Raw genomic sequence first — 23,094 nt, forward strand, 5'->3', positions numbered from 1 at the left:
CTGGGGGGCAGGGGGGGGAGCGCGCATCTTGCAGCCAGCCGGGAGACGTGGGGCTGCCAGCGATGGGGGGCCTGGGGGGGGGGCTGCTCTGCCCCCCACCTCCAGCAGTGCCTGCCCCTCTGCTGGGCCGGGGATGCGGGGAAACTGAGGCAGAGGTGCCCTCTCCCCTCCCCGCCGCGCCCCCGCCCTGCAAGCGGCGCCGCCTGTGCCCCCCCCCGGCGCTGCCGCGTCGCGGCCCCTTTAAGGGGCGGGGCCGGGCCGTTGCCGTGGAGACGCCGGATGCGCCGCGGCGGCGGGTGAGCGCGGGGGGGGGGGCGCCGCTCCCGGGGGGGCCGTGGGGCAGGGCCGGGACCCATGGCGGGGACACGGGGCGCTGGGGGCAGGTCTGCGGGTCCGTAGGGAAGATGGGGGTGTGCTGGGGGCAGGCGCGTGGTGAGGGGGGGGCTGCGGCGGCCGTTTTTTTTTGGGGGGGTCTGTGCTCCATGGGGGCCGGGGGGCAGGTGTGGGCTCTGGGGGGGCTGGAGGGGTGTGGGGGGGTGCTGGGGGGCTGCTGCGCATTGCTCCGCGGGGGGAGCGACAGCGGTGACTCTGGCTGGGGGCACGGGGTGTGGGGTGGGGGCAGCCTGGGGGGGGTCTGCTCCCCCCCCATCCCACAAGTTCATAGCTGGGCACTTGGGGGGTGGCAGAGGGGCTGTGGGGCTCCTGGTCCCCCTGCAGACGCCAGCCGGGGCTCTGCCCCCCCCCCCCGGTGTTGGGGGGGGCGGCAGGAGGCCCCCCCGGGCGAGCCATGGAGGAGCCCCGCGCGGGCCGGCCGGCGGCCCAGGCCTGCACGGAGGGCGCTGCCCGCTTCCTGAGCAGCCTCGGTGCGTCCCCCCGCGCCCCACAGCTCCTTCCCCCCGCGGCTCGCCCCTTGCCCCACAGCTTCTCACCGCCCCCCCCCCCCCCACGCCCCCGGGACCTTCCGCCTGCCCTGCATGACCATGGCCGTGTCGGGCCGCATCCTGGGGGCCCGCAGTGCAGGGAGGGTGCCGTGCTGCGCCTGCCCCACGGCGGCCGCGGCGGGTGGGGGGCTGCTCCCCAGGCCCCGCTGGAGGAGGGTGGCGGGGGGGGGCAGGTCCCCTCGGGGTTGGGAGCACCCGTGGGGTGTGTGTGGGGGGGTGCCGGCGCTCCGGGGTCGCCGCCAGCCGCCCGGCCTGGCCGCGCAGGGCCGGAGGAGCTGGAGCCGTGCCTGTTCGCGGAGAGGCTGGCGGCGGCGGGCGGCGAGGCGGCCGGCGGCTTCTGGGCGGCGGCGAGCCGGGCGGCGTACGCGCCGCGGGGCGAGCCGGAGCGCGGCTGCTTGCTGGTGCGAGCGGGCTCGCGCGCCGTGGCGGCCGGCGTGCCGTGCACCACCACCCTCGAAGGTGAGAGCGGTCGGGGCCCCAAACGCGGCCCTCGGGCAGGAGAGGGAGCAGAAATCTTCCCTGGGGGGGGGCGGGGGAAGGGGGAGGACCCTTGGCTCCGTAACCCCCCCAGCTTTCTGGATCGGGGATGGGGGACTCGGCCTGACCGTGGCTCTGCCCTCCCAGCGTACGTGTCCATGCAGCTGGAGACCCTGGAGCAGGAGCTGCGTGAGCGCATGGAGGTGAGCGGCTTGGCCGCCGTGGCAGCCCCCCAACGCCCAGCATCTGCCCCACCCCTGCCGTGGGTCTGCTTTGGGGGAGCCTGGGGAGGGGCTGTGCCCCATGCAAGGGCAGGCTGTGGGGTGCAGTGGGCAGCCCGCCATCACCCCACCTGCCAGGACCCCGGTCAGCGCTTGGGATGGGGAGTTTCCCACAATGCACCTGGCTGTGGTATCCTGGGGACCACCGGAGTGGGACAAGGATGGTGCGGGGGAGAATCCTCTCTTCTCCCCTCTCCCCAGATTTGAAGGGATGTTGAGGTGGCAGGGGGCTGTTCCCCTCAGAGAGGAGGTGCCCCGGTTCTGTGCCCCCACCCTGGTGCCCTCCCCTCCATCCCCAGTTCAGAGCACACCCCATGGAGAGGAGGATCCACATGGTGAAGCACGGAGAGGAGCTGGTCGTCAGCAAGACCCTCTGGGAAGGACAGGTGAGCTGGCGGGGGGGTCTTTCCCCTGTGTCCCCCTGGGCTGGAGGCCAGCAGGCCCTTGGGGGGGCGCCTGGGAAGTGGCTGCTAGGCTCCTGTGCCCCCCAGGGGTGCCCAATCTGCTCCCCAGGCTCGGGGGGGGGGGGGGGAGAGCGTGTGCCCCAGGGGCGGCGGGGCGGGATGGCTGGGGCTGGCATGGCACCGCGTCTCTCCGCAGACAGAGACGCTGTCGGAGCGCTTCTGCCACAGCCTGGCCACGCTGCGGGGGCTGCTGGCGGAGGGCGCCAGCCTGCTGGCGCTGCGGGTGCTGGCCCGCCGGCGCGCCGTGCCCCCCTGCCTCGCCTTCCCCACCTTCGACGCCGACGGCCACCTCTGCGCCTCCAGCTACGTGAGCCGCCGGCCACAGGGGCCCCGGGGGGCTCCCCCGGCGGAGGGTGGGGAGCCGGCGGGGCAAGCGGTGGGGGAGGCGGGGTGCGGACCACGGCGCGGGCGCAGCTGGGGCCGAACAGTGCCCGGGGGAAGGGACGAACCAGGCTTTTCCCCCCGCCCTGCAGCGCGCCCTGGGCGTCCAGCAGCAGCCGGTGGGCTCGGAGGAGGCGGAGGTGTTCGTGGTGGAGCGGGCCGTGCACTCTGAGGCGGGCATCCCCGCCGCCTGGCACCTCAGCTTCCTCCGGGACGGGTACGGCGACGGGGACGGGGACGGGGGTGAGCTGGGCGGGTGCGTTGGGGGTTGCCTCCCCCCAGGAGGATGGGGGGAATGCCCTGCCCTGCCAGCCTGGGGGTGTCCCGGTGCCGGCGTGAGCGGGGGCACCACGGGGAGGGTCGCCGTCTCGCTCCCCCTCCACAGGCACTTGGCCCGGCGGGTGCAAGTGGGCTGCCCGGTGGTGCTGCTCCTGCAGCGTATGCCCGTCCACATCGAGACAGGTATGGGGCAGCGAGCAGGGGGTGTGCCTGCCCCTGTGCCCCCCAGCCGAGCGGGGGTGCCCAGCCTTGCCTTTCTGTCCCCCCCCCCCAGATGAGGTCGAGCCCCAGCCCGTCTTCCCAAAAGAGCCCCTGGCCTGGGAGGCGGATGCCCAGCTCTACTCGTGCTTCTTGGACAGGAAGGTGAGTGGGAGGTGGGGCGGCATGTGGGGCGCAGGGGACGGGCGGGCTCGGCGCTGTGCCCGGCCTGGCCCCCCGATGGGGTGAGCCGGGGGCAAAGGGGCGCCGGCGCCTCCCCCACCTCTGCAAATCTGGAGAAGGACCCAGGTGTCCTGCCCCCCCCAGCTGAGCACAGAGGTGCCGTGGGGAGGGGGCAGGGGGGCCGGCGGCGGTGCCCACCCTGCGCCGCGCGCCGCAGGAGGAGCTGCAGGCGTCCCACGCCACCTTCGTGCGGCGGCACCCCGAGCTCGGCGCGCTGCTGGCCGACTTCCTCCAGGCCCTGCTGCTCCGGCGGCCCCCCGACCCCGTCGCCTTCGCCGCCGACTTCTTCGCCCCCTTCGCCCGCCGGCGGCCCCCCGGCGCCCGCTTCGCTGCCTCCAGCGCCGCCAGCCCCTTTGGCGCCTCCGACCCCTGCGGCGTCCCGGCTTGCGGGGAATAAAGCCATCGGCAGTTCCCATGTGCCACCCTCCTTTGCTTTTGGGAAACCTTCTGCTCTGCGGGGGTGCAGCCCAGCTGCCAGGGGGGTGCTGGCTATGACTCAGGCGCCTATGGGTGCACCCATGTGTTACCCGCTGCTTCCCCCCACGAGGGCGCTGGAGACCTGCGCGCGGCTGCGGTGGGGTGCCCCGCTTCTGCGGGTGCAGCCCGATCCGGAGCAACAACGGGGCACCCCTCCTTTAGGATTGGGGCGCCCTGGCCACGGGGCCCGGCGAGCACCGGGCTCAGGCTGCACCCCGGAGCCGGCCGGCGGGCTGCCCCTGCCTCCCCCCGCCCCGCTGAGTGTGCATTTTGACCTGCTCCCGTGCTTGTGCAACGCACGCCTGCTTCCTCCTCCTGGCTCCCGCTCCTCCGGCCTTTCCCCTAGTGCTGCGGAGCCACCCTGCCTCCCCGCCGGGCACCTGCGGCCGTGGGGCACCGTCCCCTGCCTGCCGTGCCCCCCAGCCTGCCCCAGGCGGGGAGTCGTGCCTCTGGCATGCAGTGGGGGGGGGGGGGAGTACGTGCGGGCACCCTCCGGCACCCCCTGGGCGCACGCGCGGGGTTGCCCGCAGCCGGGCGGGTGCCCTGGCGTTCGCACACGTGCGCGTGCAGCGAGGAGAGATGCGTGCACCTCCGGCAAGCTGCTGGGGTGCCCCAAGCCCCCCCCCCGGGGCAGGGCAGGGGGGCTGTGGGCTGCGGCTGTGCGCATTCGTGTCACCCAACCCCCCTTGGGGGAGCCTTCGCTCCCAGCGCAGGTCGGTGGGTGGGGAAGGAGCACTTCCTCCTCTTCCTCCTCCTCCTCTGGGAGGAGGGGGGCCCGGGGGGCCTTAAAGAGCAGGGCGGCGGGCGCTGAGCCCAGCGTCAGGGTTGGGGAGCCCCAGCACCACGTCCAGATCAGGCGCAGCCATGGCATCTCTGGAGCCAGGTGAGCCCCAGGTTGCCTGCAGTCCCCCCCCCCCCCCCCCCCCGCCTCCCGCCTCCCCTCCTCCCCCGGACTCCTGGGCCCTTGCCACTGCTGGGTCCCTCTTCCTCTCTCCCAGGGCTCCTGGATCTGCTCCCCACCAGGGATCCCCACCCCCACCTGTCGGGGACTCTTGAGTTTTCCTCCCACCCCTTTCCATTTCCCCCGGACACCTGGGCTCCCTCCCGTTGGGGACAGGCTGGTATCCAGGCTCCCCAGGACCCCCGAGCTGTGCCCTGTCCCCTCCCGGACTCCTTGGTCCCCTGGGGTGAGCCTAGTTGTTTGCTATCCCTCCCTGCCCCCAAGCCCAGCAGGGATGCACTGCACAGTCCCAGGCTGGACCAGTAGGCTGGGGCGCAGGGGAGCTGGGAGGACTGGGGACAGACCCTACCTGGACTGTTGCCGCCTGCCCATGCCCACCCTGCGCTGGGAGCCCAGAGCAGGGCCCCATCCTGCTCCTCCTGCCCATAAACTCACCTGGGCTCTTGGGCTGGTGAAGCCTGGGTTGGGGGCGAGGGCTTTTTAGAGACACCCGTGCTGCAAGTGGCACCCAGCCCCAAACACAGCCAGCCCCACCTTCCCACAGCACCCCCTCGCTGGGGGCTGGCACTCGGCTGCGGCTAGGGCAGGTGGGTTGGGGGCAAAGCTGGGCACCGTCTGCAGAGCCCGGTCGGGAGCAGGGTGCTCCCCGGAGGGCGGCCCACCGACTTCCTCGTCTCCAGAGGGCTGCCACGTCCCTTCCTCCTCTTCCTCACCTCCCAGGCCTCGCCGGGTCCCTGAACCATGGCCAAAAGCAGCTTTACGGCACCAACGGCTGCCCCGTCGCCCCGCAGCGCCCCAGCACCCGGGATCAGACCTACCTGAACGAGCTCATCAGCATCCCCAAGGGCAGCGGGGTAGGTGGTGCCCCACCGGCACCTCTCTCCCGAGAGAGCAGACGCCAGGGGACGGCACCTCATGGGGGAGGACGTGGAGTTTGGGGTGGAGGTGACGTCCCCAGGACACCGGGGCTCCCAGACCAACCCCCAGCAATATGGGGTTGCGCCACCAGACCCCCAGGCTGAGCTTTTCCTGCACTTAGTGTATTCCAGATGGGGAAACCGAGGCACAGGATGAGCTGATGCCTGTCCCCAGAGGCCACCCAGCAGCTCGCTCACCGCCCTGGCCTCTCCATCGTGGGCCGCTCGAGGCGCGGAGGCGCCCGGCCCGGCCGGGCTCCCGCAGGCAGTCGTCACCCCGCGAGCCTGCTCCGGCCCCGGCCCTTTCCCGCAAGCGGAAGGGAGAAGAGGAAGGGATGGAGGTTCCCCTGCCAGGAGGCCTTGTGAAAGCAGGGCTCGGGAGCGGGGGTGCCCGGGGCCCCGGGGCACAGCCAGCAGTGCGTGGTGGCCCCCGGACCTCCCCAGGGAGCCGTGTGCCTCCTCGGCTGCGGCAAAGATCTGACCTGTCCCGGGGCTAGCTCAGGGTCTTGGTGCCCCCCCAGCGCGGATGCAGTGGGGCTGGGGGTCAGCATTTCCCTCCCTGCAGGGTCAGAGCCCCAAAGTAGGGGATGTGGGGGGGAGAAATGGCTCTGGGACTATCCCAGCACCACGCAAAGGGCAACCAGGGAGGTTAACTGGGAGACGCAGGTTTCGGACTGGAGCAGCCAGGGCAGGGGTTTCTCCCGTGCCCTGCTCTGACCCGCTGCCTTGTCCCAGCCCGGTTTCAGCTTCAGGAAGCTCTGGGCTTTCACTGGGCCCGGCTTCCTCATGAGCATCGCGTACCTGGACCCGGGCAACGTGGAGTCGGACCTGCAGTGCGGGGCCGTGGCCGGGTTCAAGGTGAGCCCTGGCGCCCGGCGGCCCCGCGGGGCAGGAAGCAGCCGACGGTGTTGTAACATCTCCCGCTCCAACGGCCGCCCGGCCCTGCCGGATGCTGAGCCAGCCTTTCCCTGGGCAGGGTCGGCCCTTTGGCAAGGCGGGGGGGGGGGGGATGGCACCCTGGGGCAGCGGCTCTGCCCCATGGCTGGGCACCGCCTCCACCCCGCCTGGGCTCCCATGGGTGGGCAGAGCCCCTTCCCCATTCCTGCGGGCAGACCCTGGCGGTGGGGGGGGGGGAGCTGTGTTGTAACCTTGCTGAGGGCCATGGCATCCAGACCCTGCCCAGTCCTCAGCCCCCACTGCCTCCCTCCGCCCCCCCACCGCCCCTCCCCAGCTGCTGTGGGTGCTGCTGTGGGCCACCGTCCTGGGCCTGCTGTGCCAGCGCCTGGCCATCCGGCTGGGCGTCGTGACGGGGAAGGACCTGGGCGAGATTTGCTACCTCTATTACCCCAAGGTGAGCAGCGGTGGGGAGGAACGGGGAGCTCGAGGGGGGCACGACTTGGGGAGTACCAGGGGGCAGGGATATCAGGGGGGCAAGGCAGTTTGGGGGCTGTGGAAGGGCGGGAAGGTGCTGTGAGAGCCCCTCCTCTTCCAGGCTCTCCCTAAATGCCCCTGGTGCCCCCAGCTCAGACCCACACATCCCTGCTCCCCAGCGTGGGGGGTGCTCCAAGCCTGGGAATCCCAGAGTGGGGGAGCAGCCACATCCCTGCCCCAGACCGCTTCGGGGACACGTGAGCGCGTCCAAGCATCAGAAGCCGCGGCAGGTTGGATCCTGCCCATCCCAAGCTGCTCTCTCCCTCCTCCCGGCATCGGGTGCCCCTGCCAAGTCCCACCCTGCAGCCCCCCCATTGCCCGTTCTGCCTGCCCCCCTGCTGCCCCCCACCTCTCCATGAGAGCAGAGGCTCTGCAGGGTTCCGGCGGCTGCGGGCAGCAGCGTGGGCAGCGAGAAGGGCGCTGGGGGCAGGATTGGGTTGCAAAAGCTGGGGGGGGGGTGGATGGGACACAGCCCTGGCCAGAGCTGGGGGGGGCATGTAGGCGGCAGGACGCTGCTGGGGGTGTGGGTGGGAGGGATGAGCAATGAGATGTTGGCAGGGGGACCAATTCCAGGTGGAGGACTGAAGGCGTCCCTCCCTGCCCCACGCTGAGCGCAGACCCCAGGACGCGCTCAGGCCCGCAGCCCCGCCATCTGCGCGCGCCGCTGCCCCGAGCAGCGCCGCCGAGCTGGGCCTGGGCTCTTCCCGCTCACCCGGCGGGCAGGACAGGGCCCCGGGCGGGCTGGGGACCTCACCGAGCCCTGGCTCCATGCCCTCCAGGTGCCCCGGGTGCTGCTGTGGCTCATGATCGAAGTAGCCATCATCGGCTCGGACATGCAGGAGGTGATCGGGACGGCCATCGCCTTCAGCCTGCTCTCGGCCGGCCGGTAACCAGTCCCGCCCCAGCGCCGGGTGCTCAGCACCCAGCTCCTGCCAGGGGCTGCCACGTCCCCCAGCCCCAGCTCGTGCCCTCGCGCCCCCCCCCCCCGCCCCAGGGTGGCCCGAGGGTGACAGAGCCGCCCACCCCCATCTGCCTTTGGGGACGGGGTGGCACGGGGACCCCAAGCCCCAGCCACCTCGATGGCCCCACGCCACCCCGGAGCTAATGCTGCCACTCTCCCTGCAGCATCCCGCTCTGGGGTGGGGTCCTCATCACCATCGTGGACACCCTCTTCTTCCTCTTCCTGGACAAGTACGGTGAGTGCCGGCTGCCGGGCAGGGGGCAGGAGCGGTGCCCGCTTGCTGGGCAGCGAGGAGCTCCCGGCTCACTGGTGCCCCCGCACGCTCCCCCGCCGGCTCTCATCCCTCCCAGGGCTCCGGAAGCTGGAGGCTTTCTTCGGCCTCCTCATCACCATCATGGCCCTGACCTTCGGCTACGAGGTAAAGAGAAGGGGGCGCTCGGGACAGCCAGTGCTGCCAGGTCGGGGCTGGCACGTCCCCCCACCGCCAGCCTGCGGAGGGGACGTCTGCACCCAGAGCCTGCTCACAGTGCTGCTTCCCCCCGGCCCCCAGTACGTGATGGTGAAGCCGGCACAGCTGGAGGTGCTGAAGGGGATTTTCCTGCCCTACTGCCCGGGCTGCGGGCGAGAGGAGCTGCTGCAGGCCGTGGGCATCGTCGGCGCCATCATCATGCCCCACAACATATTCCTCCACTCCTCCCTGGTCAAGGTGAGAGGTGGGCAGAGGACACCCACCCGGGTCACTGTAACCTCCCTGCCAGAGGCACCACAGGCACTAGCACCCTGAGGGTGCCTCAGGGGGCCCACGGGGCTGCACGGCGCCTGCTGTCCAGAGGGGACCTGGGGGCTGCAGGGCTCGGAGAAGGGGCGCCCACCTGAGCCCACCTCGCCCGTTGTGCCCAGACCCGGGCCATCGATCGCTCCAAGAAGGAGGAGGTGCAGGAGGCCAACATGTACTTCCTAACTGAGTCCTGCCTGGCCCTCTTCGTCTCCTTCCTCATCAACCTCTTCGTCATGGCTGTCTTCGCTGAAGCCTTCTACCACCAGCGAAATGAGGATGTGGTGAGCACCAGACCCTGACCAGTTCCCTGGGGACAGGGTCACCTTCTCTGGGGACACTGCTTGACCAGTGCTCTAGGGTCTCCTGGCACCACTGGGCCCAGGGCTGAAGAAGGGCAGGGTGAGCACCCCTTGGCCATGCCAGGAGGGTGGTTGTCCTCGTCCCTGTGGGATGGGGGCTACCAGGTGGCCACCTCACCTGTGCCTGCTGTGCCTTGCAGCACAACAAGTGTGTCAACAGCAGCGTCAGCCAGTACGCCGGCATCTTCCCCTTCAACAACAAGACAGTTTCTGTGGACATCTACCAGGGGGTGAGTGGCGCTGGGCTGTGCCCTGGGGTTAGCAAGTGCCGGTGTCCATTTGGGGGATGTAGCATTGCCCCAGACTCCCATATCTGACCCCCCCCCCCTTGGTGACCCCCAGCCTGAGGTTGAGGATGCCGTTTCCCCTCTGGGAGGCATGAGGGGTGATGGTGGTGGTGGTGCTTCAGGGCCCTCCCTCACGCAGGGTGTCATCCTGGGCTGTTATTTTGGGGCCGTGGCGCTGTACATCTGGGCCGTGGGGATCCTGGCAGCAGGGCAGAGCTCCACCATGACCGGGACCTACGCGGGGCAGTTCGTCATGGAGGTGAGAGATGGCACAGGGGGAGCCACTGGGAGGGGGCCAAAGCCTCAAGCTGCCTGGACGGGCTGCCCCTAGGGGCAGGGCACACCCCAGGGGTGTTTGGCAGAAATAATTGCCCCCCCCCCCCCCGGCAGTGGCCGCAGGAGCCACGCACGGCGCGTCGCGCACCCAGCGGTGCCCCGGGAGCCCTGCCAAGAACTTCCCCCAACAAACCCGTTTGCTTGATGAGCAGGGGCTGACATCTAGTGGGGCCCCGGAGTCCTGCAAGGGCCCACTCCGTGGGGCACCCACAGCCCCCTGGGGTGGTGGGCAAGGGGACCCGGTCCCCGCAGCGCTGCTGATGTCCCCCTGCCCCTCTCCGAGCCCCAGCGTCTGAGCACCCTGGCACGGGCAGGGCAGGGTGGTCTCCCTGGGGGCTGTGCCACACTGCGGGACTGGCAAGGAGGGTTTCCCGAGGCAGGGACGGACCCTGCCACCCTGGTGTTCCTTCGGGCGTGCAGGGCTTCCTGCAGCTCCGCTGGTCCCGTTTCGCCCGGGTGCTCTTCACCCGCTCCTTCGCCATCCTGCCCACCGTCTTCATCGCCGCCTTCAAGGACGTCAGCCACCTCACAGGCATGAACGATCTGCTCAACGTGCTGCAGAGCATCCTGGTAAGGGGCGCCCGGGCGCTGCCCAGCCCCGCACCCGGCCTGGCCACCGCAGGCAGGGCTGTGTCCCGTCACCCCACTCTCCTTCCAGCTGCCCTTCGCTGTCCTGCCCGTCCTCACCTTCACCAGCCTGCGCCCGCTCATGAACGACTTCACCAACGGCCTGTGAGTGCTGGGGTCTGGGGGGGAGGCACAAGGGGACAGAACAGGGTGCCCCAACGAGAGTTACCCTCCTCTTGGCCCATCCTACCTCCAAAACCGCACTCTGGAGGCAGCTAATGCACAGGCACTTTGGGGAGGGACGTTGATTCCCGCATGCCCAGGGCAGCCAGAGAAGGGTGGTTACTGGGGACAGACCCCTTCCACTGTCCTCTTCACCCTTTACCCAGGGCCGTATTTGGCCTCCAGCACTGGCCCTGGGTACCCCTGGGTGCTCAGTATCCCTTCAGCACTGCCAGCCAGCTGTTTGGTCTGTGGCCGAAATGCGTGCCCAGAGCCCAGCCATGGGTAGAACATGGCTGGGGAGGTGTAGAGATGTCCCATGTGGCATCTTGCTCACCCAGATGCCCTGGTCCCCCAGGTGATGTGCTGGGCACACTGGATAGGTGCCAGAGGAAGGTAGCATGTGGGGTGGGCGCTCTGCTCGATGCTGATGCCCGCTCTGGTGCCCGCAGCCTGGGGAAGGTGCTGATGACCCTCATCACGGGGCTGGTCTGCGCCATCAACATCTACTTTGTGGTGGACTTCCTACCCACGCTGCAGAGCCTGGGATACTACATCCCCCTGGGCCTGGTGCTGGCTGCCTACGTGGTTTTCATCGGCTATCTGGTAGGGCTGGGACAGTGGCGAGGGGTGGCCGGTCATGGGGGACAGGACCCCCGACGAGTGCGGGGTCAGGGTGGCCCTGGGGACCTGCTGAGCTGCCCTTCTCGTCCCCACAGGTCTGGACGTGCTCCATCGCGCACGGAGCCTCGTTCCTGGCCCGGGGCCGCCACAGCAGGTTCAGCTTCGGCGTCTCCCTCGACGCACCGGCGGGCCTGGCGGGGCCCCGGTGACAGGGTGACAGGCCCCGTCCGTCCGCAGCGACCGTCGCCCCCTCCCTGCCTGGGGGGCGATCTGGGGAAGGGACGCTGGCGGCGGGGAAGGGGTTGACGGCCCGGCAGCCCCCCACCTCGCACGGGCGGCCGCACGCGGGAGCGGGGAGCAGGGCAAGAAGCCCCCCGGCGCCGGGGCCTCGGCAAATTAGCCGCCTCCAGGGACCCCCCCCCCCCCACCGCAGCAAACAGCGCCCGGAGCGGCAGCCTCGGGGGCCGCTGATGGCCAGCACGGGGGGGGGGCCCGCCCCGGGGGGCTCCCCGCTCGCGCTGGGGGGAGGGGGGGGCACGGCAGCCGAGCCGGGTTTGGGGCCGTCACACTGGGGAGCCGCCGGTCGGAGCCGCGGCGGCTCTGCGGCGCCCACTCCTGCGATGAAAGCGCCGGTCTCTGCTCGGGGTGTGTGCGGGGGGGGGGGGGCGGTCCCCAGAGGCGCCGGCCCGCCCCTCGGGGGGGCTCGGCCGAGGTTCGCCGGGCAGGAGGCGGAGCCGCTGCTCCCGGGCTGGGGGGGCGGGCAACGCCGGGCCCGGGGCGAGCGGGGAGCCGGGGGTGTCCCTGTCCCCCCCCCCGCCCGTGCCGCCGCGGCTCCCCGCCCCGGATGCCCCGTTTCCCGCCTCCCCGGGCCGCCGGATGCGGTGCGGAGCCGCCCGGGCGCTCCCCGGGGCGCCCGCGGCCCCCCGGCCCCGCACCCCGGGGCGCCCGCGGCGGGGGGGCAGGAGGGGGGGTCCCGCCGCGCTTCGCCCCCGCCGCGGCCCGCACTTGCGAGACGCTCCCTGGCTGTTTCAAGGCTCCCCCCGCTCCCAGCAAGCGCCCCCCCCCCCCCCAAACAAGCCTGCCCGGGGTGGGGGGGGCACATTGGGGTCCCGCGGCCCGACCCCCCCCTCGGCGGGCCCCCCCCGCGCCGCGGCTCCGCGCTTGTTTATGTGAAGAATTTCCCCTTCCTTAAAAGGGCGATGCCCGGCGCAGGGTGGGGCGGGCCCTCCCCCCGCCGGCCCGGCCTCGGCTGGCTCGGCGGCTGCTTGAAGGAGGAGCCAAAGCGGTGGGGCCCACTGAAAGGCGGGGGCGCCCCCCGGTGCTGGGGAGCCCGGGGCAGGGCCGGAGGGTGCTGGGCGCCCTGCTCAGCGGTGGCGCTCGCGGTCGGGGGGCAGGGGAGGCGGCAGGGGGTGCTGATCCCGGAGCCCTCGCACGGGGGCCGGGGGCCGGCGGTGGGAAGAGGAGACACCCCCCTCCCCCCAAATAACCCCCCTCCCGACCCAAGGGCTGGGGGGGAGAGAGAAGCAGCCGCGAAGTTGCATGGGGACCTTCGCGGTGCCGGCGCGGCCCCCGCGGAGACCGGGCTCGCCCCTGCACTCCGGCGCCCCGCTGGTGCCCCGCTCCCGCGGGCAGGATGAGGCCCGAGGCCCCACGGGCCCTGGGCCCCATCGAGCGGGGACAGCTCCAGGCACGAATCCCTCCCTGCTGCTGCCGCCGCTGCCTCCGGACGGGACGGGACGCTCCTGGCCTCGATAGCTTCCTAATTGCGTTAATTAGAGGCCAGGCAGGGCCTGGACCTGGAGAGCTTCCAGGCGGGAGCACCTGGGGAGGAAGAGCAGGATCCGAGCATCCCCGGGGCCACCACCGGCCCGGCGAAATGCAGCTGCGCGGGTCAGCCCGAAACAGAGACGGGAGGAAGCAACGGCCTCGCCGTCCTCTTCCTCGGGCGCCGGCTCCCGGCCGCGGGGCAGCAGCCGCCTGCCCGGCCTGGCGGTGCTGCCCCCGCCGCGGGGCAGGTGCTGCCTGCCCGGCTCGCTGCCGAAGCAGGGCCCTCGGGGCCTCTCCGGGGAGCGCAGACCGACGGACAGACGGACGGACGGACGGGCGCTGACTCTGGGAGAGGGGAAGCGGGCAGAGCTGGTCCTTCAGCGCCTGTTGCCCCATGGCAATGGAAGGCGACCCCCAAGTGCAGCCGAGGGGCGCTGGAGGCCCCCCCCCCCCCGAATCACCACTGTGCAATGCCGGGCCGGGGGGGGCAGCACCCCCCCCCACACACGCACACCACCACGGGGCCCTGCTGCACCCCCCAGCGGCACCTTCGGGGGCCAGACCCAACCGCCCCCCGAGGCCCCCCCCCACCCCGGGACGCGGCCGCCTCTCGCGGCGGCCACCCCCCCCCCCCCCCCCGCAGCGGGGCGGGGGGCCTGGCGTTGCCCTTTTAAGGGGTTCCTTGAAACCGCGTCCGGGTTCCATGTTTGTAGCAAAAATTGTGCAGAGGAAACTCCATGTTGTAACAAAGTTTCCTCCGCGGCGCCGCTCCGCTCGCTCCCTCCGGCTCCCTCCGGCTCCCGCTCGCCCCCCCGCCCCCCCCCCCGGGCCGCTTTTGCCCCCCCCTCCCTCCATCCCCCCCTCGCTCCGGGGGGGGGGCCGAGCCGGGGGGGGCCGGTGCGACCCCCCCCCCCCCGCGGGCCCATGGACCACCCGTCCGTCATCACCCAGGTCAGCAAGGAGGAGGCGGCCGCCCCGCTGCAGGAGAAAGGTAACGGGACGGCCCCCCGGGACCCCCCCAGAGGCCCCCCTTGGGACCCCCCCCGGGACCCCCTTGCTGTTCTCTTCCCCCCCGGGCGGTGGGAAGGAAGCAAAAATGCGAAATCTGGGACTAAATCACTGCCCCCCCCCGCCCGGATCCACCCGCCGGGAGCGACCCTCCCGCCCCCTATCTGTCACTGTGGGGCGAGGGAGCGGTGTGTGGGGCCCCTCGCCCCATAGATGCACCCCGCGGAGTGGTGGGGGGGGGCCGCAGGGGGCTGGGCCGGGGCTCGTTCCGCCCCCCAGGCCCGGCCCGGCCCCGGGAAGAGGGGGGCAGCCCTGGGGGTGCCCGGGGCCCTCCGGCAGCGGCAGGCGGCAGCGGGGCGCTGGGTGCTCGGCGCGGTCGCTCCGCGAGCGTGCGATGAGCTGCGGGCGGTCTCAGCCCAGCCCAGCGCAGCGCAGCGCGGCCGCCGCGGGCCGATGGGCGGGCGCTTCCCCACGCAGGGCGGCGAGCCGCCAGCCCGGAGCTGGGGCCGGGGCAGAGCCGACGGCCGGCCGCGGGCCACCCCCCCCCCCGGCCGCTCTCTGGGAGCTGCCAGCACCGGGCTGGGGACACCGAGGCAGGAGCGGGCTGAGAGCAGGCGCCGTGCGGGGGCTCGGCGCCCGGCCCGGCCCGGCCCGGCTGCCCGGCGGTGCGGGGGGCTCCCCGCGGGCCGGGGGCAACCGTGGGAGCCGGCGCCGCGGGGGGCTGCTGGGGGGCAGCTGCAGCCCCTGGCGGCCGCCGAGGCTGCTCCCGGCGCCCTCGGCGGGGCGAGGACGCGCTCCGGGGCGCGGGCCGCGGGGCCGGCGCGCGGGCTGCCGCCCTGCCTCAGTTTCCCCTCGACGCGCTGCGCGGCCCCCCGCTGCCCAGCCAATGGGGGCTCCGGGAATGGCGCCGAGGCGAAGAACTTTGTTCTGATTGGCTCGTGGCTCTGGCGCACTCCGGTCGGCCAATGAGAGGGCCAGATCGGTGGCACAGGGGAGGGGAAAAGAGGGGGCGGTAAGCTCCACCCCTCGCGGCGAGGCCCCTCCCCCGCGGCTGCGCACCAATGGCGCGTGCGGGCCGGGCCCCGCCGCGGCCTGGCCCCGCCCCCTGCCGGCGCGGGCGGCGGCGGCGGCGCGCGGGGCGCAGCGCGGTTCGGCTGCCGCAGGCCCGCGCGGCGCTCAGCAAGGGCCCACGCGTGTCCGCCGGGGGGGGGTGGCACGTCCTGCCCCGAGCGGCCTCTGCTGCCCCCCCCCGCCCGCTGCCCCCGGTCCTAGGGCTGCGCCGGCAGAGTGGCGCCCGCGGAGGGCCCCGCTGGCGGGCTCCCACCCCATCAGCCGTGCTCGCCGTGGGTGACAGGAGCTCAGTGCCCACGGCCAGGGAGGGAGCCGGCCCGGGTTAAGGGTTTGCCCACGCGCGTGCCCCTGGGCGCTGGCAGCAGGGACAGCTGCCCGCTCCTCAGCCCCAGCCGCGCCTGGGGGCCCAAGTCCCTCGTGCTGCACCGGCCCTGCGGCCCCTGCCCTGTGCCCACGGGGTTAAGCCAGGGTGCCCGCTGCAGCCCGGTGAGGTGCCCGGGTGGACACACACCTGGCCTACGGGCTGTGCCCGCCCTGTTGTTCCAGGGTCTCCCGCAGCGCGGCAATGCGTCGTACAGCGGTCGTACGCGAAGGGGCAGGGGCGCCCCGGGGTCGCTCGAGGGTGCCGGCTGGGGGTGCTGAGGGCTGGGAGGGAGCCCAGGGTGAGACTCCTTCCCGAGCCCTCTCTAAATATTTGTGTTTCCCTGCGTGCCGGCTCTGCCCCTGCGTCAGGGCTTGGCAGGCCACGGCGCAGCGGCACGGCCGTGGCGGAGAGGAAGGGCGGCCGGACGTGTGCTCAGAGCTGATAAGGCACCCGAGGAGGGGGGCTTGTAGCCGTCCCGTACCTCCTGCGCCTGCCAGCTGTGCCTGGCACCCAGTAATCGCCCCCAGTGCCCACCCAGAACCGGGAGACAAGCCGTTTGCACCCCAAGGTGCCAGGCACCCTGGCAGATAAGGGTGATTTCTGGCGCAGCCCTGCTGTGCTCCCCGCTGGTCTCCACGAGCGGACGATGGGCACAAGGGGTCAGTCCTGTCCCCTTCTAGGTGCTCTCGGGTTGCGAGGACTGGCAGGGAGGTGTGTTGCTTGGCCGTGCGGGACCACCCGGCTCTTGGAGGATGGACCCAATCTTGAATTCCTGAGTGGGCAGAAGCTGGGTGTGAGAAACAGGGATGAGATAAACCAGGGAAGGGCCAAGCTCACCGCAGGACTCCAGCCCTGCACCCCTCTGCCCTCCCGTGCTGGGGGGGACCCGAGCATCCTGGCAGCTTGCTGGGGTCTTCGGCTCGTTAACCCCCTCACGGCCCTGCAGGTGCCCAGAGCCCGTCATCTGCCAAGAAGCCGCGGAGCCGCAGCATCCTCCAGTCCCTCTTCTGCTGCCTGTGCCACGATGACGCGGAGCCCTTCTCCGTCAACAACAACGCCCCGCTGCTGGTGGAGGAGAATGGCACCGTGCCCAAGGTACCCCCGCCGGGCCTCTGCGCGCGCCCGGCATGCCTGCACCCCCCGCGGGGGCAGAGGCCTTGCGCGAGGAGGGCTGCGGCGCGGCTGGCTCTGGGCTGCAGCGCCAGGATGCGCTCGAGCCCCGGCCGCCTTGCCCCAGTGCCCTGAGCCAGGCAAGCGGGTGCGGGGCGCAGAAGGGACCAGCCCCCACCTCCCCTATCCTCCCGCGGGACGGGCGTGGAGCAGGAGGGTGAGCTCCTTGCCGCCCTCCCAGCTCTGGGTCTGTGCCTCCCCACCGCAGGCTGCCGCCAAACACCTCCTGCCCGAGATCAAGCCGCAGGACGCCAGCAAGCTGTGCGTGGTCATCGACCTGGACGAGACGCTGGTGCACAGCTCCTTTAAGGTGGGAGATGCCCCAGGTGCTGCCCCCCTGCCCACCCCAGTGCCCCCTCCCACCCTACCGCACACCTGCTGCCCCGTGCCCCAGCCTCAGCCTGCTTTGGTGCCACCCAAACTGGCGTCCCGCACTCCAGGCACCCACAACCAACCAGTCCTGTATGCCCAGTGTCGGGCCAGGTCCAGCCCGGCCCTGCCACCTTCCTCGCTCCGGCAGGGATGTCCTGGTGCCAGGCCAGGCAGGCAGCTCCAGGGAGGATGCAGTACAGAGGCTCCAGGGCTGGCACGGGGTGCGCAGGAGGTAGGGGTTGGGCGGCATTTGGGCAGGGGTGCGCACTTCTCACTGACCCTGCCGTGCCCTCCGCAGCCGGTGAACAACGCTGACTTCATCATTCCTGTGGAAATCGATGGCATCATGCACCAGGTAATGGGGACTTGCCCGGTGGGCAGGGGGCTCAGCTCCTCGCCCTCTCTCCCTCCCATGGGTGCCAGGAGCTGTCTCAGTGCTTGGGAGGCAGCGACAGCAGGGCAGGTGGTGGCACAGCAGGACAGGTGCCCATGTTGAGGGTGGCAGGGTGCCAGGGCTGGGGCTTTGGGGCACCCCTCTTTCCAGCATGGGGAGCGGGTAAAGAGGGATCTTAGTAGGGAGCCCTACGGATGCCCGTTCTGCAGTGGCTGGCACTGGATTCAAGTAATCCAGGATAGGCTGTGGTTTTGACAGTCAGCCTGTTCTAGGTTACTTGGCTCCGGAGCCTGCTGGACGCTTCATCCCCGATGGGCCACCAGGGCTGTGGTGCCCCCCCCCCAGCCCACCCACTAGGCTGGTGCCACTGGGTCCTGCCCCCTCACCTCCGCGGCGCAGGGCAGGCAGCGCTCTGCCCCCCTTCCCAGCTGCGGCGGCAGGGCAGGGAGCCGTCTGCGCCGGCTGGGGTCGAGGGCATGGTGCCCATCAGCCAGGAGGCACGGGCGTCCCCCGGGGCCGGGGTGCTGGGTGAGGGGCTCCCGTGGGGCACGGGGACACGGCTGGGTAAGGGCTGGGCTGCGGGCGGGCGGGCTGCGCTCACCCCTGCCCCTCTGCGCCCCAGGTGTACGTGCTGAAGCGGCCGCATGTGGACGAGTTCCTGCAGCGCATGGGTGAGCTGTTCGAGTGCGTGCTCTTCACCGCCAGCCTGGCCAAGGTGAGTGCCTGCCTGCCCCGGCCCTGCTGCCCCCTTTCCTGCCACCCCGGCACCGCTGCCCCCCTGCAGGTGTGGCAGGCCGTTGGATGCCTTGGCACGGTCCGAACGCTTGAAGGGGAAACCGAGGCACGGGGCAAGAGCATCGGCAGAGAGCTGGGGGCAGGACCCAGGTGTCCAGGTGCTGCGGTTCCCACCGGGTCCTGCCGGCTCCCCTGCAGCTCAGAGGGCAGCAGTGGCACAGGGTTAGGGAGCGCTCTGTCCCCAGTGACCCTCTCTCTGCCCCCAGTACGCAGACCCTGTGGCCGACCTGCTGGATAAATGGGGAGCTTTCCGGGCCCGGCTTTTCCGGGAATCCTGCGTCTTCCACCGGGGCAATTACGTGAAGGACCTGAGCCGCCTGGGCCGTGACCTGCGCCGAATCATCATCGTGGACAACTCACCCGCCTCCTACATCTTCCACCCTGACAACGCTGTACGTGCCCCACACAGGGGTGTGTGGGGGGGGAGACGAGCAGGGGCAGGGGTGCAACACGGGGTGCTAGGTGTGCAGGCAGGCATGGGATGGCCCCGGGGGAATATAGGGCAGAGCTGTCAGGTCCATAAGGGCCAGTGTGCCCCTGGAGCGGGATATGGGGTGACCATGTCCCGCATCATGGTGGTGCAGGGGTCTCCGTGCATTCTGCAGTTGTGGGGGGTCCCTCCCTAGAGCTGGCACCTCTGGGGGGACAGCTGGCTGCCTGTGGGGACAGGGGCTGTAGCCGGATCCCCACGGCTCACAGCAGCACCTGAGGGAGAGAAACCGGCACTGGGATGTGACCAGCTCCGGGCTGGAGCACTGGGGCCTGGCACTGGGGCTTGCCAGGGGCACGGGGACCCTCCTCAGCCGGTGCCGTGCCCATTCCCGCAGGTGCCGGTGGCCTCGTGGTTTGATAACATGGCAGACACGGAGCTGCTAGACCTGCTGCCCTTCTTCGAGAGGCTCAGCAAAGTGGACGACGTTTACACAGTGCTCAAGAAACACCGGACTAACAGCTAGTGTGCCCCGGGCGCCCACCCGCCCGCGCCCCTGGGCTGTCCCGGGGCTCGGCGCCGTGCCAGTGGCAGTGCCAGCAGGACGCCAGCACCAGACTCCTGCCCGCCGGGCGCTGACGGTTTTTCCTGCGCCGGGGGGGCATCGTGGTGGCAACTGAGTGCCTTACTGGGGGGGGATCCCGGAGTGTTCCCCCTTGTCCCTGGGCCTGCTGGGCGCGGGTGTCCCGGCCCCCAACCTGCCTGCTGGTGTTGGGAGCAGACGGGGCAGCTGTGCCCCTGCCATGGGAACTGGGTGCCCTCTGCTTGGGTGCCCCCCCCCAAAGGGTGGCCTATGGGTGACCCGTTGCCTTGCAGTGCTGGGGACCTGCTGGGGTGTGGGGGTTTCTGTCCACCTCCCCAGCTTTTGTCCCCTCTCCCCAAAACGGTTCTCAGGTCCTTTTCTCCTCCATGTCCCCCAGAGTGGGGAGAGGGGGGTCAGCAACTGCTGCTTTCCACTGCCTTTTAGGGGGATGAACCCCCCATCTGGGTTCTGCCTGCTAGGCGGGCTGGCAGCCCTCGGCCCCTATCCACAGGGACCCACAGTAAGGGCTAACCCCCTACCACTCCCCTCCCAAAAAGAAAAGGGGGTCCCATTAGTCTTGGAGCATGGGGGCCACCTCCATACCCTTAATTCTGCCCTTGTGCAGCTGATCACCTCTGGAGGGGGCAACATCTGTACCCCTTCCTCGTGCCTTCCAGTGCCCCCCACTCCAGGGGCAAGTTTTGGGGGGCGGCCCAGCCTCAGGGCTAACCCCCTGGCTGTAAATGCCCCCCAGTGTGCCTTGGGACGCTGAGTCTCCACGACTCCCCTGCAGTCCTACAAGGGCTGTGCCAAGAGGGATCCTTAAATCCGCCCCCTCCAGCCTCAATTTATTTCTGAGGGGGGAGGTTGGCTGCCTCCCCCAGCTCCCACTAATGCTGTGTTAATGGGAGCCCTCCATGTCCCTAATGAGGGTGTCCCCTGCCCTGCCGTGGGGGGGACACCCCAATACAAGCCTTAGTGTGCCCTCCCCAATCTCCTCCCCAGCCTTACACCAGCCCTGGCCCCCCTTCCAGCAGCCTGGGCTCACCCCTGTGGGGCTGAGCCCTTACCAGGGTGCCCCCTAGTTTTGGGGGCTGGGGCTCTCAGGGAAGGGATTTTTGGGGGGGGGCTGAGTTCAGCCAGGTGCATTTTAGATACAGACAGTGTCTCTATATTTTTAGGGGGAAAAACAACGGTTTCCTGAAAAGTCACAGGTGCCTTTTTACCGCTGTGCCAGGGAGAGAGGAGGGCAGTGCGGCGGGGGGGGGGGGGTTGGTTGGCCGAGGGGGGTTTTAGCTCTGTTGCTGTCTGCCCAGCTCCCGCGGGTGCTGCCCTTCTCCAAACGCTGGGTGCTGGGCCAGCCGCCCCTGCGCAGGGTAGGCAGGGTCCCCCCCGGGGCCTGCCCGTGCCCCCTGCCTCAGCGCCCTGCCCCACGGCCGGGGGCTTGGGGAAGCGGGTGCTGCGGAGCATCTGTCCCCGGCGACCCCCTCCTGCCTCAGGCCTCGTCCTGCCCCTCCAGGAGGGTCGAACTCAGCACTTTATTAGACAAGTCAAACGGCACCAGCAGAGCCCGGTGCCCACCCGGGGCCTGGCAAGCACCTACAGGTGCCATGGCACCCAGGGTGGGGGGTGCCTGAGGGTGTCCCGGCACCGGGTAGCGTTTCGAGAGGGTGGCCAGGTGGTTGTGGTGCCCGGTGGGCGTGTGGCACCGGGGCAGGTGGGGGGCCGGAGAGGGCTGGGGGACCAGATCAACGTGCCTTTGTGTGATTAAAGCTGTCCCACCGCCTCGGAAAGGGGAGCTGTGCTGAGAGCCGGCTGTGCCGGGGGGGCGGGGGGGAGGTGGGGGGGGCGCTCGTGTGCGTGCTGCGCGTGTGCGCGCACGCGTGCGCTGGGTGCCCCCGATGAATGCGTGTGCACGCCGCAGCCACGGTGCGTGCACACGCAGGGTGTGTGTGTGTGTGTGTGCGTGCGGGTGCTGAGCCCTGGAGTCCTGGCTGCCCCCCACCCCGGCCCTGCTCCCTGCAAGGCTCATCCTGGTGGTGGGGGGGGGGGGGTTGGTGCCCTCACCCATGCCCCTAGTTTTGGGGGCACCCACCCCATGGGGTGCTGGCTCGTAGGGTGCTACCAGCAGCCTGGGAAGGGGCCACGGCAGGACCCCCCCCCCTATCCTGCCCCTCTGCTCTTCTTCCCAGCAGCAGGAGCTGGGGGTCCTACCCCCATAGCCAGGGGGGTGGGAGGGGGCCAAATTTAGCCACAGGTGCCTTGGGCTGCCCTAGGCCCTAGCTTTGCCCTGGCTTTAGCCCCTAGCCTTGGGCTTGATGGGTGCACGAGTGCTCCCTGCCTCAGTTTCCCCCCAGGAACACATTGGATTGCCCCCCTCCAGCTGGAGAAGGGGAGACTGGGGAACCCCCTTCCACCAGGCAGACTACTGCCAGGGTGCAGGTGCTGGGGTGCCGTGGGGGGGTCTCTTCCCTTGCCCCTCCTCCCACACCCTTGTTGGCCTTGTGCCTCTCCTCGTTAATGAAGTCCCTGTCCTCCCTCATCGCTGCACTAATTACTGAGTTCATTAGAGGCCCAGCATGCCTGGCTGGGGGGCCCCGGAGGAGAGGGCTGTGGCTGGCGTGGTGCCCCCAGCCCCGTGCCACAGAGGCTGGCACAGCCCTGGGACACGGCCACGGAGTGGAGAGTGGCGCAGGGTCCCCCCACCCCAAAACGCAACCTCAGCCCCCCTGCCGGGGGCCCTGCATCCAGGTAAGGGACCCCCAGGGGAGACTAAGGGCTCGGCCTGCTGTTGGATGGGCGCTGGGGCAAGGGGGCTGGCCCCCCATTGTGGCTGGAGGGTGCTGTGGCAGAGCACCCCCCCCCCTTATTTGTGGCTGCCCCCCACACCTGTTATCACTTTGGGGGGCTCTGGCAGGATTTTGGGTGAAGGATACTCTGAAGATCCTGCCTTCTCCCCCCCCCAGCCTCGTCCCCTCTGCACCCTGTCCGTGGCAGCTCACCCTCCCCAGCAAGCATGGTCCCAGCACCCCAAATTGGCCCAGCTGGCTCTTAGCCATTTTTTTTGGGGGGGGGTGCAGTGAGGGGATGGTATTCCCCATTATACCCCTGGTGCCTGCTTTGCACTGGGAGCAACCCCGGGGATGGTAAAGGCTGTAGGGCTCCCCACAGCAGCTCCACCATCCTGCTCCCGCAGCAGAGGGGGACCCCACAGTGTGCTTGGGGCTGGGGACGGAGCTGGGGGGGCACGGGGGGGGCCTGCCGCACTGCTCAGCTCTTCTCCGCGGCCAAACCCCGAGGGCGATCGAGGGAACTTTGGGGCCCGGCTGGGCGCCGCATCCGCCCGGCACCAGTACGCTGCTCTCGCCAGCGCTGGCCTGGAGAAGGGCCAGATCCAGGGCGAGGGTGCGGGATGCCCACGGTGCCGCGGCACGAGGTGCTGGCTCAGCAGGGCGGGCGAGATAAGGCCACGGCAATCCCGCAGGGCTGGGGAGCTATGAGACAGGCTGGGCGAGCCCGGAGGCCTGTTCGGCACTGCAAAACCCCGGGCAGAGGTGTACGCAGCTCCCAGGTGTCCCTCAAATCCCGCTCCAGGGGCGGCTCCCGGGGAACCCGGCCCCTCGACAGCACAGGGTCCCCCAACGCCGGGAGCTGCTGCCCGGCTGGGTCCCCCCGGGTGCCCCTGCGGCAGCCCCGGTGCCACGGCACGCCACCCCGGCAGCACCCGCGTTTCGTGCCGGGGCTCAGCAGCCTCCTGCCCCTGCAAGGCTGCAGCACGAAACGGAGAGCAAGGGGCGGTGGCAGCAGGGACAGCCGGGCGCCTGGGTCCCCCCGCTCGGTGCTTCCTGTGCAGAGCAATTCATGCTCTGACTGTGGGTTTTTAAACCAGTTTGTGGACAAAAAGGCGAATCCAGCCCCATTCCCCCACCTGTCAGCTTGGGTGAGCATTTGACGGG

General features: G+C 70.9%; 3 protein-coding genes across 4 annotated transcripts; all 3 read left to right on the top strand.

Moving 5' to 3' along the window:
• Window positions 1-691: 691 nt before the first annotated feature.
• CATIP (ciliogenesis associated TTC17 interacting protein) lies at window positions 692-3,675 on the top strand. Of its 2 annotated transcripts, none has more exons than XM_062579001.1 (8): window positions 692-863; window positions 1,566-1,621; window positions 1,999-2,085; window positions 2,300-2,470; window positions 2,637-2,761; window positions 2,930-3,006; window positions 3,071-3,186; window positions 3,422-3,675. In XM_062579001.1, the coding sequence occupies exons 1-8, from the start codon at window positions 788-790 to the stop codon at window positions 3,659-3,661; spliced, it is 948 nt and encodes a 315-aa protein (XP_062434985.1). In that variant the 5' UTR covers window positions 692-787; the 3' UTR covers window positions 3,662-3,675. The 2 variants fall into 2 exon arrangements, with proteins under 2 accessions (XP_062434985.1, XP_062434986.1); XM_062579002.1 differs by having other exon boundaries at window positions 3,098-3,186.
• Window positions 3,676-4,557: 882 nt separating this feature from the next.
• On the top strand, window positions 4,558-11,393 carry SLC11A1 (solute carrier family 11 member 1). Its single transcript, XM_062578895.1, has 15 exons — window positions 4,558-4,624; window positions 5,423-5,556; window positions 6,355-6,477; window positions 6,851-6,970; window positions 7,830-7,936; window positions 8,176-8,246; window positions 8,362-8,429; window positions 8,562-8,717; window positions 8,912-9,070; window positions 9,289-9,378; window positions 9,575-9,694; window positions 10,192-10,341; window positions 10,430-10,503; window positions 11,013-11,166; window positions 11,280-11,393. The coding sequence occupies exons 1-15, from the start codon at window positions 4,606-4,608 to the stop codon at window positions 11,391-11,393; spliced, it is 1,659 nt and encodes a 552-aa protein (XP_062434879.1). The 5' UTR covers window positions 4,558-4,605.
• Window positions 11,394-13,662: 2,269 nt separating this feature from the next.
• On the top strand, window positions 13,663-20,931 carry CTDSP1 (CTD small phosphatase 1). The gene is made up of 7 exons (XM_062578326.1): window positions 13,663-13,942; window positions 16,341-16,489; window positions 16,773-16,874; window positions 17,235-17,291; window positions 17,953-18,045; window positions 18,332-18,517; window positions 18,953-20,931. Exons 1-7 carry the CDS (start codon window positions 13,876-13,878, stop codon window positions 19,079-19,081), a joined length of 783 nt encoding a protein of 260 aa, XP_062434310.1. The 5' UTR covers window positions 13,663-13,875; the 3' UTR covers window positions 19,082-20,931.
• Window positions 20,932-23,094: the final 2,163 nt, after the last annotated feature.

Source organism: Rhea pennata, chromosome 6 (assembly GCF_028389875.1).
Source record: "Rhea pennata isolate bPtePen1 chromosome 6, bPtePen1.pri, whole genome shotgun sequence".
In the NCBI taxonomy this organism is placed as follows: domain Eukaryota; kingdom Metazoa; phylum Chordata; class Aves; order Rheiformes; family Rheidae; genus Rhea; species Rhea pennata.